We start from the raw sequence: 17,498 nt of genomic DNA, 5'->3' as shown, positions 1-17,498 counted from the left end.
CAAAAGTATGTTTTGTACGCCCAATTTTGAAAAAAATTGCTGCTAATTTCGTCTGCTGTAGCAGATAGTCCCTTGTAGCACGGTCTGTTATAAGCGAACTTCGTTGCATTAATAAAATAGGTAGAACAAACTAAGACTAAAATATGGTCCATTATATGCGAAGGTCTGTTGTACGCGGGTCCGTTCTAACAAGCATGGACTGTGTTTGGCTGTTTCTTGCTGATGCAATGACATTACAGAACTCTTCTACACGCTACTTTGTGTAACATGTTGCAACGAGGGAATTTACTACATTGGTTAAAAGTTTTATCTTCACTCTCACTTTACAACTTATTTTGAATTTCAGAAAAGACAACTAGAGCTGCTTTCAACATAAGCACCCAGCTTTTCAGTATTACTTTATCCCATGTGCCAACCAGCACAATCCAACAGAGTCAGGTCATGTGCATGTCCAATGTCATGGATTTTGGACGGCCACAGGTCCAGCTTATTCGTGGCTGACTTTTTTTTTTGCTTCCTTCCTTGAAATTCTGGATGAATTGAGAGAAATTCGCTTGCAACAAAACACTTCCTTTTGCACTGTGCACAGAGTCCTCGATAAGCACATTATCACACTGTAAATACATTTACTTTGTGCCGTTATCCTTCTATGAATATGTGGGACAGCCACTATTTTCTTTACTGTGGCTTCAACAGAACTGAACTGAGGGAGCATGTTCAAACTTGCAGAGCTGTGACAAAAATGACAACCTCATTACAAAAGTGTTTATGATACATCGTGGCTAGTGCAGTGCTTGGAACAACTTTGGAATCTGGATGGCTTTTCCCTGCCATATGTCTATTGCTCTAGCAAATGCAGGAATGTGTGTCTCCCCTGTAGAAGCCCCAAACACTTTTCATCGCAGTTGTTGGCTCTAGTATGCTTTCTCCTGTCATACAGTCGATCCCGGATATATCGAACTCGAAGGGGATCGCGAAATAGTTCGATATATCGATAATTCGAAATATAAAATATGCATGTCAAAAGCTTCTCTAACAACTCCACACATCTCAAGGCAGTTTCCCGATGACGTGACTAACAGGAACTTATCGATCTGTGCCTCCAAGGCGAAAAAAAAAACACACAGCGCGATGACCAGAGCACTTTATTTCGGAAGGAAAAAATCTGTGACCTTTGCTTGCTTTTTCTTCTGCACCATCAAGTTCATTAAGCTGTCCTCAACCTTGTTGACAGTGTCCAAATGAGAAAGGCCAGCTCCATCCATTGTGCCACAACAGCGGCGAATGTTGCTGAAAGCTAATGCAAGTTCAGCTGCAGTGCATGGTGGTTGGTCCTCTTCGTCGGAACCTTTGTCGCTACTTGAGTCTACGCCTCGGCGACCAACAACTTTTTCTCGCCATCCTCCACCCATCGAATTATGTCCGCCTTTGTTGAAAAATCCATATTCTTGCATTTTTTCGTGGCCATGGCTCCGGAACACGTGCCAAAAGCGGAAAGAAAAACGCACTGCACCACACGAGTCTCAAGCCTTCGCGTTGGCCTCGTGAATAAAAGGAACAAAGCGAATCGAAAGATGCACCGCTCCGCGTCTCCGCACCACCACAAGCCCAAGTTGCACTGACCTCGTTCGTCTCGCTGCGCCAGCGGTGTCAGCCAACCAAAACATGGGAAACGGGCGCCTGCAGTCAGCGTGGTTTCTCCCTCCCACTTCCCTTTCACACCCAATCACACTCCAATTGCTCCTCGTCACGTGCCTTTTACCCACACGCCCCTTTCTCAGAGTGCGGGGCGGCGCGCGTGAGATCGCGGGAACATCGCGAGAGCATCGTGAGAAGCGCACTTGCTGGGGGTGTGATGCGGTGGGAGAAGCGCACTTGCAGAGGTGGGGTGTGGTGGGAGAAGTGCACTTGCCGGGGCGCAGCTCAGCACAGAGTTCGATACGTAGATATGCTGGTGCACGGGAGTTCTGTATACGCGAACAGTAGCGCTATAATTTTGCATGGGATTTACCAAGGGGATTTTTCAACTGTAGGATATAGGCATCAATTCGATATATCAGGGTTCGATATATCCGGGATCGACTGTAGACAAATGAAATAGATGATAGCAAAAAAGGCCTCGCATAGCATGTCTCTATGCCCAGAACACTAGGCCAGTCGGGCAGTTTAAAGGCGAACAAATGTGCCATATGTTTAAGTATCCTTTTATAAGTGCAATGTTGAATGTTGTTGAATAGAGACAAAACAGCACTTTTATTTCAGATGTTGCTATCAAAGACATATCCACTGAAACTAGACACATGTAAGGGCAGCAAGAACAGCAAACTGCACGTCACTGTATTTTTGTGCGCCAGATTGGATGGAAGCGATAAGTGCCCCCATTTCTCATTGGATAGTAAAAAAATCCCCGCTGCTTCTGTGGTGCTGCCAGGGTCCCAGTACACTACCGCCACAGCCAAAAAGCGTGGATGACTGGAACTTTTTCGCAAGTGGATCGTAAAGTTCAATGAACGTATCAAGCAAGCGGAGGGGAAGGTGGCTCTCATCCTCGATTATTGCTGTGTTTATCACTCGATACCGAAGCTCTCAAGTGTGAAAGTTTTATTCCTGCCAACACCGTGGCAGGCCTGCAGCACATGGACACTGGCGCAATCGCCAATTTCAATGTGATGTACTGTCTCCACATCTTAACAAGTTAGTGCTTGTGATGGACATGGCCACGCAGTCAAGCCAGGAGCAGCCAGACTTAAAGATCAGTCTATTTATGGTCGTACAGTTCATTTTTGCAGCGTGGTCCGAAGTCTGTGGTTCTGCAGCGAAGAACTGTTTCAGGAAAGAAGGCTTTGTTTGGAGGCAGCAGTGACATGGATGAAGCCTGCAAAGCTCCCGCCAACAAAGTGATGTAGGAAGTCTGGTCCACAGTCGAGGATGCATTGGAACTCTGTGGGTTTCTACATGTGGACGACGTATTGGAAACTCTGGAAGAACTTGCCAATGCAGCAATCATAGCAAAGGCCCTAGCAGCGACAACGTTGCTGGGCAGGCTGCCCCAACATTGTCCTCGCAGGAGGTCCTGTGGATGATCCAGTCCCTCTGGGGCTTTGTCTTGGCAAGAGGCCTTCCACTGCACCAGGCGGAGCATCTGGGTGCCCTGGAGAAGGATGTCGGCAAGGTTGGCGGAAAGCAGACAAAGCTGACGGACATGGGCTTTTTTTGTTCAATTAAGTAAGAAGTGTAGGTGGAGAGATCGCGCAAGCATCTTGCTTTCCGAATGTTTACTTGCCCTGTTGTGATTCACAAGGCGTGTGGCGCTCCTGCCCCGCTGACGAAAGCATGGCACCCGGCAAATCATCAGAGCGCAAGCAAACGTTCGGAAATCAAGATGCTTGCATGTTCTCACCCCAGCATTTCTTAATTCTGCTGCATTTCTCAAGCTGAGAGACTGCATTGGCAATCTACTCTTTTTTTTTTTCTTTTTGAAGGCCCCTTTTGGGGGCCACCAAAGCAGTGCCTTGGTGGAGTTTGCACACTGCGTGCCATCCATGACCCCTCTTTGTATTTGTTATAGCAGTGACATTCTTTAACAAGCTAGAGCAAAAATTAATTTTCTGTGCAGCTGCACCACTGGAATTTTTGGATGCCTTACAGCTATCAAAAACCCGCCCCCTGTTTGTCGCATGCGATAAAAGCGCACCGGCTGGCTGCTATAATCAATGAAGCGTAGTAGGGAACGCTATGTGTCCGCATCACGCCTGTAGCAAGGGCCACTTATCGAGTTAAATGAGTGAACGCAATCCACAGCCCAAAGGAGGGAGGTGGAGGAGAGGGGCACCAGCCATCCCACCGTTATAGGACATCTGTACTGTCCTCCTCCTTTTTCTCGCTTTGTGGAACCCGATTATAATAACAATTACCAGTTATAAACACGGATTTTTTTTTATGCTTGGATATTGTTATATGTGGGTTATATGGGTGCTCGACTGTATTGTAGATGCCTCTACAGCACATATCACTACGGATGTTCCTCTACAATGCAGCAATTTATGCATCTCTGCTGGCTTATTTGCTCACATGGTATCACTGCTACTGCCCTTTGTAACTACCATTGAGTTTTGCTGCGCATAGGGAGCACCGGTCACACCACAACAAAGCCTATACGGGAAGGTCTGGACTCTGCAGCAGCTTAGGTACCATCATTTTCCCCCTCTTTTCCCGTACCTCCATGATGATCATGGAACTGGTGACCAGCGACATCATAGAAGCCACCACTGACATGAATCAGGTGAAGTTTGACAAAATCAGCAGTGATGAAGAGCCTGCAGACGTAGAAAGAAATTTGAAGACTAAGGAGGCACTATCGGCATTTGATGCTCCACAGTTTGACTTTACATCTCTCCCAGTTTCATCAAGGAACATGCCGTGCACCTGGACGCCATGAGAATAGTGAACCGGGCGAGCTGGTACTGGTTCATATGTTGAGCGATGGACAAAGTGCTGTCCGTCGTACTGTGTCTCTCTTGTGTTTCACATCAGTTAGGGCATTACCCTCACAATATGCAACATGGTCACCTACAGTGGAACATTTCATTAGATGAAGTGTGCAGAAGAAGGTTAGCAATTTCTTTCACTAAGTTCCTGTTGAATACACTTTCAATAAAGGTTTTTTTTCACTGAGTGTGCTTAGCCTGGTCTATTGCAAGTGGTACAGTGTGCAATCTTTATAACAAAAAGTGAATCTACACGTTCTCATCAGTTGTATCGGGCACATATTGACTGGGTGTTGTGCACAGGCATAAACTGCGATACTGTAATCTCTCTCTCTCTCTCTCTCTTTTTGTGATGTTATTCTTGGCAGATCATGTATGCTTACCAGCAATTCAGCTTCACTGTCCATCATACACTTAAAGGGCCCCTAAACCACACTAATTTAGAAAAAAAAATTTTAGGTAGTGCCAGCTGCACCAGTCTATAATAAACATACAGCTGCAATAATTTTTCGAAGTGGTGTTAACGGCATTTGATGAATGTCTACATGGCTGCCGCACTTTATCGCTTGCAAGGAGCACAGGATTTTTTTCTTGAATTTGTGGCTGGTCTATAGTGCTGCCATGTTTGCCAAAAATTATTGTCACACTATTCTATACACCAATGTATGTTTATTTAAAATGTGTTCAAAATGTCAAAGGTAGTTCGGGGGCCTTTCAAAGCAGACATGTGGGTGCTGTAGCAAGTTGAGAAGTGCCAGATTTGCAGCAAACATTTTGTGGAATATAGGATAGGGTTCTTCTCTACAAAGTGTAAGCCATGAATTGATGTGTTCCCTGTAACAGTGATCTGCACCATACTATTCGAAGGGTCGCACATAAGGCTGGTAGACTGTTTAAAGGCTCATTGCATTGTCTGTGCTGTGGTACGTGCTTTCCCTACCAAGTGTTAGATTTACTAATCCTTCCGACGATCTGTACTCCCTATTGAAGTTGATGTTGATGCATGGGCACTTTGCTAAGTCGAGCACAAACACTAGTTGAACTTCTTGAGTGCAGCATACTTTGGCATTGCATCAACTTGGAGCTTGAACAGATGGGCACACATTGAAGATGAAGAAAAAGAGCAAATAATTTAGCTTGTCATTTTAATATCTTGTGGACTATGCTCTGGTCAAGTGCCTTTTTCTTTCTCTATGCATTCTTCCACTTGTCTTGCCATACCAACTCATCGGACTCTCTAGTTTTAATGTATGTTGAGCTACAAAAGTCTCCAAAGGTAGTTCACAAATAGAACTGTCTTAGCAGATGAGTTGTTTCTCTTTTGCAGGACGCACCTAAAACAAGGTCCACGAACAAGTTCCTTATATATATCCTCAAGCACTCGAGGAAGTTTGCAGAGAAGATGTCGCCAACATTGTACATCTGGTCGCTCATCTCTACGTCGTTGGTGCTCAACGCTGTCCGAGGCATGTTTTGACCCGACCTGCCCAAAATGTGAATTTCAGTATAGCCTACACTTTGTGAAAGGCGCAAGAGTTTGGCAGATGTGTGCACGGGGAAACCACGTCTTCTTGAGTGTTTTAACATTTGCACATCATGTAAAGTACTGGTTATCATGTGTGTTGGAACTGGTGAGGTTTTGGCAGCTTTTCTACACTGTCCAGAGCTCCTGCCTGTCCATATATTCAGATTTATGTGTGGCCTAACAGAATGCCCAAATTTTTCCAATTATGCATTGTAGTTTCGAACTTCACCAGTGGCTGCGATCCTCCATTTGTTTTGTCTACAAAATTATTCAGCTAATTGAGCATAAGCTGTTTAATGATGACTTGCAATGTACATTAGATAACTTCCCTTGCAAAACTACTGTGGCCACCTGCTTTTGTTAAAGTAGTCATAACTTGTGTTGTATCATTTCGCATGCTAACTGCTAACGTGCTAACTGCTAACTGAAGCAGTATTTGTTATGTGGCATTAATCTGTCAAGACAGCCTCTACAAGAACAAGCGTTTACCCCTAAAAAGGAGAGTACTATGTTGAGAAAGTTGTGGTGGTCGATAAATATGGGGGTCAAGATTTCAGTACCTCTCATGAGGATTTTCGTGTGTGATTTTGTTTGCCAAGCCATGAAGCTTTGTATGTGATCATGGTGCGAGTGTTAGGCCTTTGCGTTATTGCTGTTTCCAAAGGCCACGAGGCACTGCATTTGTGATGCAAGTTTTAAACCCCACGAAGTGAAAGCAATAGGGATCTGACGTGCTTGTTTCTCTGGTGCCATATAAAAGAGGATGCAAAGGTGTGATGTCTCGACTGAAAGGCCAGTGTCTGGCTTACTTCGAGAGCATGCAAAGTGATACCAGCACTTGTTCTGTGACGTGGAGGGACGGCCTCTGGTTGCAGCCGAATAGTGCAGAGAAAGATGACGGTGTCTGCAACTAACTTAAGTGTTTGTGGAGTGTAATAAATCGCCATGAAGTGAAGGGCAAGTATTTCAAAACTTAGGAATGCTACATATGTAGCACGGGCAGAATAACCTAAGTCTTGTAGGACAGGTCGAAGTTAGGAGATACCATGTGCTGCCTCAGGGAGAGAAGGGAAGCAACATGTTAAACACAGGCACGATGGCTTGCACTGAAAGAGAATGACATAAAAGAGGCTTCTTAACGCTTCACATAATTATGAACTTTCAGCTTAAATCTGCAACACACATTGCGTGTTAATACGGTACATCCAAACATACAACCACCCCTATTCGGCGTTCCGTTGCTACAAACCTGGTTATTTGAATACTGTTCGCTTGGCTTCATTGTAAGAGCACAAGGCTGTGTAATTGTTGTACCATTTGTAAAGGGAACACTACTCTGCAGCTGCTGCACATAGTATTAGCACTAGTATCAAATACAGTACAATTCGGCCACTTTGTGCATTTATCATTAACATCTGTAACAGGCTGCTACTTATCAGAGCACTTCTTGTGCAGTTTAGAAGTTTGATTGCATGCTTTTTCTACCTTGTGATGAGAAATAGAAAGACGTGATCATGGCTGTTACCTTCACTACAAGGCGCCATAACTAGTCGCATAATCTCATTAGCCTAGTCTCAATACCATAAGATCTTGTTAATGTATCATGATCAGTTGGTAAATGTTTACATGTACTCATCACTGCAGGTTCAGACTCCCTATTATTCAGCAACATACACTATATTGTATTTTCATTTTGTACTGTTTTTGTAAGCAAATAAAAAATATTCACAGGAAAAGAAGAATGCTGTGCTTTCAGATTACTTTCTGCAAGAAGTTGCAAAGCTACATATACGCAGTCAACAATAGAGGCTTGGGAAAGTTGGTAATTCATGGCAAAACAAGCACAATGCAGATGGCTATGCAGAAAGACATGCACACACGGTGCTGACTTCCAACAATGTTTATTGGTGATGCAAAGACAAATACTGTAGAACTTTGTTGATAAGACCCCGTTTGTGCCATTCCCCGGTGCCAACGTTCACGATCAAGGTCACAAAAAATGACCAGATACAGTTGCGCTTCTTTTTTACTGGTTAATACAGTCCCGGATAAAAACTATTTTTTGGCACCAACGTTCAGTTCTTCGCCAAACTACGATCGTATGATGTTTTCCGGCCACTAGATCCCACGTGGACAAGAAAAGACACGAGGCATGTGCGATTGAGAGCAGTAGGCACCCGCCATGGCAGCTTCCCCGTAGTACTCACCCACCTGCGTCATGTGAATGTGCCAGCACGCACCGTTTTCCTTTTCCAGTACCACCAATTTCTCTCGAAGGTCGTCGCATTCACAGCTATCATTGCAAGTTTTATTGCAATAAGCATCTTCACCTGTCTATTTCACAGCGAGAGTGGTATAGTAACGTTGAAAGTGTACTGCACACATTTAATAGGCGATAGCCCAAATGAGCCGGCGTTCCCTGCTGCAAGTGGCATGACGCGAGCCTCACGATTCCACTACTGAGCTTATTGAGTGGAGCATTGATGGTTCATCCACTTCGCTTTGTCATTTAATCTGCATAATTGCTATCGCAATAAAACTTTTTTTTTTTTATCGGAACACAATGCCCTTGGCCCAGGGCATTTTCTTGGCACACAGCTCCAGTGCTTGGTGGATTGTGCCACAACATGTTGGTCTTTCTAAGGCGTCATTTGTGCCAGCCACGCCAGAGAGCAAGCGAGCAAGATGGCAGTGCCCGCTGCAAGGACTCGTTTACTGCTGTCACTGTAAATGAGTTCAATCCTGGACGTATTGCTAAAGTCTGCCAATCTCTTTTTTAAGTTGTACATCTGTAAGCAGGGCTGAGATTAAATAACGTCTTGTGTATTACAGAAGAGTAAAGACTCTTGGCACAAGAATGTGTACGTAGTTGCTGTTTAGAGTGATTTTTGTAACGTACTTCTACACAACTGTGCTTACGACCACGGTTAAAGCAACCAACTTATCATAATGCCTCTCAAAATTGTGCAGATTAAGATTTATTGATGCAGTTCAGTGAGAGATTAGTGTAAGAAATAGAATCCATTTGTAGGGGTACGTGAATGTTCAAATACGAATCAAATAGCCCTTGCAATTTGATTTGTATTTGATTCAAGGATTAATTATTCGATATTGCCACATATTGTTTTTTTTTTCTTGAATATAAGGCATAAAACAGTTGTTAACAGTGCAGAAAAAAAGGGACTGATGCAAATGGTGAGTGTTCCAAATACTTTTGGTACAGGAGAGCTGCAATTGTTGCACAGAGGACCAGTTTCTACACAAACACATCAAGCAAACAACCTCTCACTAATTTCCAGCCATTCAGATAACCATTCCTTCTCTGTATACAGCTTATAAATGGCATCTTGATCGAGTTAAAACACCTTCTTTGTTCAATACCTCACCACATTTGCATCCTTTAAACTCGTGTGCGGTGCTGTAATGCAACACTGTACATGCACCTGACAATGCAGTTTCTTTGTTTCATTTCAGTCATTGTCACAGTGCACCAGATATGATAACCTTTCAGTTGTTTCTCATTCATAGCTCCTCAGTTTACTGTGCGTGTTGTCACGAATGGCATAACATGTATAAAGTAATCTAAATTTTTTTTACAATATGAATGCCACAAGACCTTTATATATCCCATTTTGTTCGAAATGAGAATATATGTGGTATTCAATAACTCATGTATGAAACGAGTTATTTTTCAAGAATATTTGATTCAATTAGGAAAAATCGCTATTGATAGAACTCTACTTGACAGAGAAAGGTTTGCGCAAGTACAAAGCAGCAATGTGCTGCCATACAGCCATTACATTTCTGACATCACAGGGCATTGGCAGCACATTGCTGCCAATGTCAATATCTGTCAACAGCTTATCAATAGCACATAGCTTTGATGTAATGCATTGTGTCAGTAAAAAGCGATTTCCATGCATATTCCAGTGTCCAAAAAATTTTGATTTGCAATGCTGCCACCACATAAAAGCTGCTTGACAAGCATCTTCAAGCATCACGCATCTTGGCATGAACATCCAACAGAGTTGCAAATATGGGAGGTAGTCAAAAGAGAAGCAGGCACGTTTTTGTTTGGCTGGCAGACAACTGCTCTTGAACAGAAAGCAGGGCTAGCCGACTAGTCGCAGCTCATTCTGTAGCATTCTCCTGCTCAGTCTGTGCTGCTTAGGTACTCCGCCCAGAAGCTTGAAATTAGCTATTGTGACCAGACCATGACATCAAGGTCATTGAGGTCTCCTTGTGCTGCGTTTTGGACAGGGCATCCACTACATCGCAATTTTCAAGTTCTCCGATTTTTCCATCTTTTCCCCCCACTGTTTCTATTAAATTTTCCTGTCAGTCTACGACATTTGAAGTTCAAGTGAAAGAGCAAAATAAAGGATTGTTTATAGCTTACCAAGTCACTATGCCAGCCCATAATCTTTAGCTACTACTAGCAGCAAGCTGTAAATCAGGTGGACTGTTCTACCAGATCTGACCGAATCATGTTTCATGGTATTCCAACCCCTTTGCCAGGCTCCCTCACAAAATCGGCAAAAGACACCGTTAGTTACAGATTGCTAGGTTCAGTTAAAAACTTCACCCGCCATGGTTGCTCAGTGGCTATGGTGTTGGGCTGCTGAGCACGAGGTCGTGGGATTGAATCCCGGCACGGCGGCCACATTCCGATGGGGGTGAAATACGAAAACACCAGTGTACTTAGATTTAGGTGCACATTAAAGAAATCCAGGTGGTCGAAATTTCCGGAGTCCTCCACTACAGCATCCCTCGTAATCAGAAAGTTGTTTTGGCACGTAAAACCCCATAATTTGATTTTTTTTTTTTTTCATTTAAAAACTTTGCTTCCTTCTGGCACACCAGAAGGAATGTTTCCAGGTTACCAATTTTCCTGATTCAAAGCAACTGGAGCAAACAGTTTTCGCGCTGAATTTTCCATAAATGATAAATTCACTGAATATTACAGGTTTATAGTGGTAGACACCCCTTTAGTGAATTTTGATGCTATGCAATGAGGCATGAATGCCAGTTGCTCTGTTAAGGCATCAGATTAGACATCACATCCACAAAAGTGTGGCTGTCCAGAATGCGGTCCCGGACCACATAGTGAATATATGCGGCAGACTAGTACCATGGAGACAGTGTAGCAATCTATTTTCACATGCAGAGTTTATCTTGTCGATTCGTAAATGTGAGAGCAAGAATACAGTATTCGTGACTTTGGATAAACTTAGAGGAAAAGCAGGGATTTGGGTGTGAAGGCAGTTGCCAAGTGAAACAAGCAAGAAAGTTCAAGGCTGCCAAAGTCCATCAGCTGCATCTGACTTGCCAGAAATCCAATGTGGCTGGCATGTTACTAGGAGACTAGAGGAGCAATTGAACAATGTAATTTAAGATACTACGCTGTCATTAGCATGAAAATTATTTTACTTGCTTGCCAAATCCGTGATCCAATTGCGAGGCACGCTGTAGTGGGGGACTTCGGATTAACCACCCGACGCTCAAATGAGCACCATGATCACTGTGGACGAACATCTTTTGCATTTTTCTCCCATCTGAATGCAGCCACCAGGGCTGGGATCAAACCTATGACCTTGCGCTCAGCAGCACAGGACCATATTAACACAGCAGGTCAGCTCAAAATTTCTTACTTTTTTGCAATAAAGCTTCTCTTTGTGCCTTTATGGGTGAATTAGTGCTGTGCAAGAGAGCTTCCACTTCAGTGTTTTAACAGCAATACAAAAACAGGAAAACACAAAACTACACCACATCAAAACAAAATTTAATTTTTAATATCTCTTAAACATCAGAAAAACAGTACAAGGGACAACAGCATAAGCATTGAGCACATCACAGCACTTTTCGGTGCATTGTCAAATATGAATGAGACCTCGCTACAGCATAAATTGTGATTTCTTTTCTTTTACAGGGAGTTCTGTTCTTTACACATGTGCGCATTCCTGGGAATATATTTTCTCGAGTTTAGTGAAAAAACAGACTTGGGCAGACTTGAGCAGACTTGAGCATGCTGTGGAATGCATTGCGAAGGTAAATTATCTGTTGATAAGCTGAAGATACTGTCAATTCCTGAAAATATTTGGATAACCTTAATTTTAATGTGCAGCAAAGTCTAGCTTATTTGTTCTTTGTTCGTTCAGTGGTTCATTACTGCGAGAGTAGTCATACATACTTTAAGACAGTCAAATTTGCATTGTTGCAGACCCCACAGGCTACCTCACCACCTGCCTTGCAATACCTACACAGCTGCCCTAACTGTGGCAAATGAACATTTAGCAGCAGATGCTGGGTCTACGGAAGCTCTTGGCAGTACTGTGCCTTCCCGCCAGAACAGCGAGCCAATCTAGCATAACAGAAACCATAAAATGAAAACTACAATTGAGTTATGGTGCTAAAACGGACCATCCCCCTGTCAATGTTACACATCACGAGCAATTAACTCAATGCACAGCTGAGATCATAGCTAACTTGGAACAAAATGAAGAGCAAATTGCCATTCAAGATAGTGCGCAAGCTGGAGGACTAGGCATTACAAATGTGAGCTGCTCCCACAGCTGCACAATTAAACAACAGAAAACCCTGCATTCATCAGAAAAAGTTCAGTCGGCTTGCATGGAAGTTCACTAACTTCCTCTCAGTCAATGGTGCTGACAGTCCCTGGAAGTTCACTGACTTCCTCTCAGTCAATGGTGCTGACAGCCCCTGCTGAGTTTGCAGACTCGAGTGAATTTTTGAATCCGTGCAAAGAATATGCAGGTTGCACGCAGCAGTTCACTTTGTGGCTGATGTGTAGATCTCGTGGTAGACCTTCTGTCGATGCTCGGGAGAGAGTACAGGTGCCAGCACACTTTCCGTAGAGGCAATCCGGGACTGGAAGCGACGGCGGTCTAAGGCAATTTGCTCCCAAGGCCCCTTGCGTTCCAAGTCATCCGCATTGTGCACCTCGATGAGCCTGTCACCCATAGGAAAGTTGACCTGCAACAGAAAAAAAAAAAAAATGAAAAATGAAAAACTGCCCAACTGTTGATATACCCGCCAAAATGCCATGCCTCAGGCCTTTCTTTCAGTAATATTGGCATTATGTAGTTACTCACTTTACATTATATACCATACATTTAGAAGAGCAACGAATTGGGCTAGTTGGTGTGCATTCATTTTCCTTGCGCTATGAGCTGGAAGACACTAACAGGGGCGAAACGAACACTGGTTGTGAAGAGGAACCAAAGAGACATGGAGGAGCGCAAATCTACAGCGTTCTATCAATCGTAATACCTACAGTAACCTAACTTTTGTATTAACAGCTCTAAAATGATAATACTGCACTTACAGCTGCTTTATCATTGCCCAAATTTCACAATTAGACTAAATTTTTGAGTTCTGGATGTTCAACAAAGCACTTGGCTTCTTTGTTGGCCCGAATTGGAACACCACTTTTTGCACGCACACCGCACTGTTGAATAAGCCAGCTTCTGCAGACTGGTTTTGCTGCCTCTTGGCAACCGAGAGCTCCTCAAAACTATGCAAACAATGATAAGCATTTTGCTGAACAATGCAACCCACCACTTATAAAACAAACATGAAGCAGTAGTAAATAAACATAAAACAATTTTAATGTTCCAATAAGAGCACATCACTGCATAGACAAGCTGTAACTAACAGCTTGGCAGCACATTTGCATTCTAGAATGAAAAGAAAAAGAACACTGAAGATCAAGGTCACCACTGATTCGTTTTCCTTTAACATTTATAGGTGTACTGGAAAAAAAAAGAAAGGAAAAGGAATAAAGAAAGTGTCAAACAGGGCCATGCATGAGCGGCCGAGCAGTGCATGCATGGTAAGTATGATTCTGGGGAAAGTCCCTGTAATGGTACATTGCACTTGCAATAACGTAGAAGGAGAGAGAAAAGGAAGTTGCAAAAATGCAGAGTGATGGCATCACAGCAAGAGATGACCCCCATCGAGTAAATACACATACTTGTTCGATGTGCTACAGGAGTCTTCTATCATTTGCTTTAAGCTGCTGCCTTTTGCATAACATGCAGCAGCTATCCTGTGCTCAGTTATTGCATTAATGTTCAGTTCTTCTATTGGTATGCGTAGGTAGTCGTAGAAACACAGTGCTGCCTCCCAGAACTAGATGCAGCCATTGCCATCACAGCCTGCCTAACATCACCTGCTGTCACACTAGTTATTAATAAAAATGCAGACACCGAGAGCTAATACATCAACAAATTTCCGATTTCAGAACCAGGAGTCTGCAACTTTCGGGCCTTGAATTACCTTGAAAATGTTTTCAAGGCAAGGCCTAGAAAGCTAGCAACCTGTGACTTGCCTGGAATGTGTTGTATGCAACCTATAAGCAAAGCATAGTTGGCATTTTTCAGAAACAGCTTCACTAAAGTTAACTCTCATAACATCTTGGCACTAATGTAGATAATGTGTGGGCCTTTGGAACCATTACAAGCTGTACACAATGCAATACTCCTGCACATAGGCACTTACAAGGGGCTATAGCGATGCAGGATGAATCAGACAGATATGCTGCAGCTACATGTCACTTTTGACTGCCCACTTCAATTTCACTAAAAAATGTTCAGTGCTGTACTGACTTTGTTGAAGACTAGCTATTACTACACTTGACAAAAATCTGGCCATAAATTTTTTTTTCACGATGTCAAGTTTCTACAAAAGCTATGTGAGAATACAAATGATGTATTCAAAGTAAGCAACTAAGAAACAATGTCAAATAAATAAGATTGCAAATGCAGGTGCACCAGTGAAAAACAAAGCTTGCCATTGACAGATGGGCAACAATTCTTAGTTTGTGGATAACACTAAGCAAGTGCAGATATTCTGACATAATACATCACGACACCCAGAAGCCCCAGTCACTTGTCGCACAAGCATATTTCTGTCATGTAGTTCTAAAGTACCCTTTCCAAGCTCTTATAAGTTCTTGAATCGCGTGTTTAACATACAGAATTGCTACTAACTCTGGTTTAACGGCAGAACATAACATTTTGCGTTTCTCGACTTTCGGTCATTTTTACAGCTCTAGAAAATGCTTTAAAGTCGTCTACAAAGCTCCAGCGGCTGAATTACATAGAGAATTTATTTAGTGCACAGCAGTGAAGTTATAAATATGCTACGTGCTGTTGCTTTTACACTAACGAACGAGATTCGGGAGTAAGCAAAATGAACAGCTGTTACTGCCGCCACATCACACCGGCGTGGCAACTTTCCAGCCCTTATCTGCCGGCTACCAAGACCAAAGAAATAAAGCAATCATTAGCTACTCGCATACGTAATGCCGGCGGGAACAGACTCCTTCAATCGGGGGCAAATGCGCAAACACAAAAAGGGCTCGCTCATTCCCTTGCACTGAGGTCGCGTATCAAGATGGCCTTCTCTGTGACCGCACTTTAACTTCTCGCGGCGGCTTTAGAGCGGCCGTACTAGTAGCGCTTATCGGGCACATCACCTTTGCTGCTCGCGGCGGCCTGTCGACGTCATCCCCGTAATACGTTCGGTTCCACTTTTCGTTGGCGTCCTGCACCAGCGGAGACACGGGCAGGCGACCGTCCACTTGATCCCCGTTTCGGCACTGCAAACTGGAACACGCGTCGGAGAGCACCGACACCGAAAGTAAACTGTTCAGCAGCGGCATCACCAAGACGTCAACGGAAAAGTCGCTCGTTCCTCCGGCACCGTCGTCCACTTCGTCCCAATCGCTGTCAGTGTCGCTGAGGTCTTCGTTGCCTCCCAAAATGAACGCGATGGCGGAGTTGACGTACGGCGGCGAAGACGACACCTTCGGCGCCTCGTTGACCTGCTTTTTCTTTCGGTCCACTTTGCTTGGACGTGTCGACGTCGTTTCGACGCGAAATACGATGTCTTTCTTGGTGGGGGACCTCGCAATGCAAATGCCAGCAGCGCTTGGCGGCAAGGCCGCACCGGAGCCGTCGGCTGTCGACGCCGTGCGCACAGGCCTCGCGCGTCGCCGCCGACGCCGGTGGTGGTTCTGTTTGGGCGGCATCTCGGTGTTGTTCGCAACACTTTCGAGGCTAGAACCGACCCGGGGTTCGTCGTGACGCTTGTCGATACACATTGTCAGTCCTTGCGCGGTTCCACTACGGTCGGTGGCAGATCGCTTGCGACTACAATCTTCGCGAGTTTTTGCTGAGCGTCTGATCAGTAATTCTTCCGCAGAGTTGCTGCAGGCCACAACAGGACAGCTGTAGCCGCGCTTGAAAGGTTTCAAGAGGCCATTCTTTACGGCATTCTTCGCAGCGACCAGGCCACACGTGCTAATGTCTCGTTTTTGGCATGGTTGGCTCATAGCACGGAATGACGGCACGCGATGCGTCAGCTGCGTCACTCAAAATTTTCGCTCTGCGGGAATCTGTCCGGTGTTTCCAGTGGCTGCTGCGGAATCACCATTCGCCTGTGAGAAGGGCGACATGGTTCCTACACGTGGACCGCCGCTTGGACCATGGTTCGAACTTCACGGGCTTGCCGATGGAATAAAGGTAAGGCTTACCACGGGCGGTTTCCCCTTGAATTCGAGGATCCGTGCGAATGCCGCGCTCAGCGATAATCATGCCACAGTCACAACCGCTGACAATGTAGTAATCACTGTCGAACGCTAAAGAAACACTTGCAGCAAAGACAACTTTACAGCAGACCATTTCTTACACGATATCCCACAGCTGAAGTCGAAGATGAAAATGGCTGTGTTTCCTACGTCAGATCCCTCCGTGCACATATCAACGTTGTCGACGTCACGAAAAAGACGAGGAGGAAAGCTGGAAAAGCTTCCGGCAGAAGAAAAAACCCACAGAAAACCTTCCGCGCCTACCAAGTGCACGAAGCGAGAAAAAAAGAATAGACCACCGCACGCATCATTGTATGTGATTGTTGAATATATTGCAATATGATGCGCTTGCGAAATCTTATCACAGGGATGTACTGCCCTGAACCATAGTAACTTTTGTTGTCGAAAGGCCCCAATAAAGAAAGGTAATGCAACGCAAATTGGCCGCGACTCCGATGTTGCAAATAGTTCTTCACAAAGACCTTAAGTGATGAAAAGTCACATTGTTAGTCATTCAGTAGCAAGTAGAGATGTGTAGTCGTACACTATTTTGCTGTAATCTTTAACTACAGCACTTGTTACGCCCATTCTACGTCATCGGGGATTGCATCAGCCCCGGCTGATACACAACCTTTATTGGAATTTAGCTGCTCGTTGCTCATGTATATGCTACCTTCTAGTCGCATTTCTCTCGCGTCTCAGCCGAGTTAGCATAAGATTACGATGCGAAAAAAAAAAAAAAAAAAAAATCCTATGTGGAGGTGCCGGGGTTCGAACCCGGGGCCTTTCACATGCGAAGCGAACGCTCTACCACTGAGCTACACCCCCAGGATACGCTGGCGTCCGAAAATGTGCATTAAATTCTTTACAAATT

At 44.3% G+C, this 17,498-nt stretch overlaps 2 protein-coding genes and 1 non-coding gene across 3 annotated transcripts in view; 1 reads left to right on the top strand and 2 right to left on the bottom strand.

The window, feature by feature from the left end:
* The window catches only part of LOC142579762 (lipase maturation factor 2-like), a 54,722-nt gene extending 46,968 nt beyond the window's left edge, over positions 1 to 7,754 (top strand). The window contains exon 15 of the mRNA XM_075690313.1: positions 5,815 to 7,754. Coding sequence (XP_075546428.1) covers positions 5,815 to 5,964 — 150 coding nt within the window. The 3' untranslated portion in view covers positions 5,965 to 7,754. The remainder of the gene's footprint in view (positions 1 to 5,814) is intronic.
* Positions 7,755 to 11,782: 4,028 nt separating this feature from the next.
* On the bottom strand, positions 11,783 to 16,833 carry PPP1R15 (Protein phosphatase 1 regulatory subunit 15). The gene is made up of 2 exons (XM_075690315.1): positions 15,512 to 16,833; positions 11,783 to 13,005 (listed from the first exon to the last, which is right to left on the bottom strand). The coding sequence occupies exons 1-2, from the start codon at positions 16,367 to 16,369 to the stop codon at positions 12,802 to 12,804; spliced, it is 1,062 nt and encodes a 353-aa protein (XP_075546430.1). The 5' UTR covers positions 16,370 to 16,833; the 3' UTR covers positions 11,783 to 12,801.
* A 547-nt stretch (positions 16,834 to 17,380) lies between these two features.
* On the bottom strand, positions 17,381 to 17,452 carry TRNAA-CGC (transfer RNA alanine (anticodon CGC)). The gene has a single exon. It is a non-coding gene; the product is annotated as a tRNA-Ala (tRNA).
* Between the last annotated feature and the right edge of the window lie 46 nt (positions 17,453 to 17,498).

The sequence above is a fragment of the Dermacentor variabilis genome, chromosome 4 (genome assembly GCF_050947875.1).
Source record: "Dermacentor variabilis isolate Ectoservices chromosome 4, ASM5094787v1, whole genome shotgun sequence".
Lineage (NCBI taxonomy): Eukaryota > Metazoa > Arthropoda > Arachnida > Ixodida > Ixodidae > Dermacentor > Dermacentor variabilis.
The sequence above is the reverse complement of the archived record's forward strand: the minus strand, read 5'-3'. Positions and strand labels throughout refer to the sequence as shown.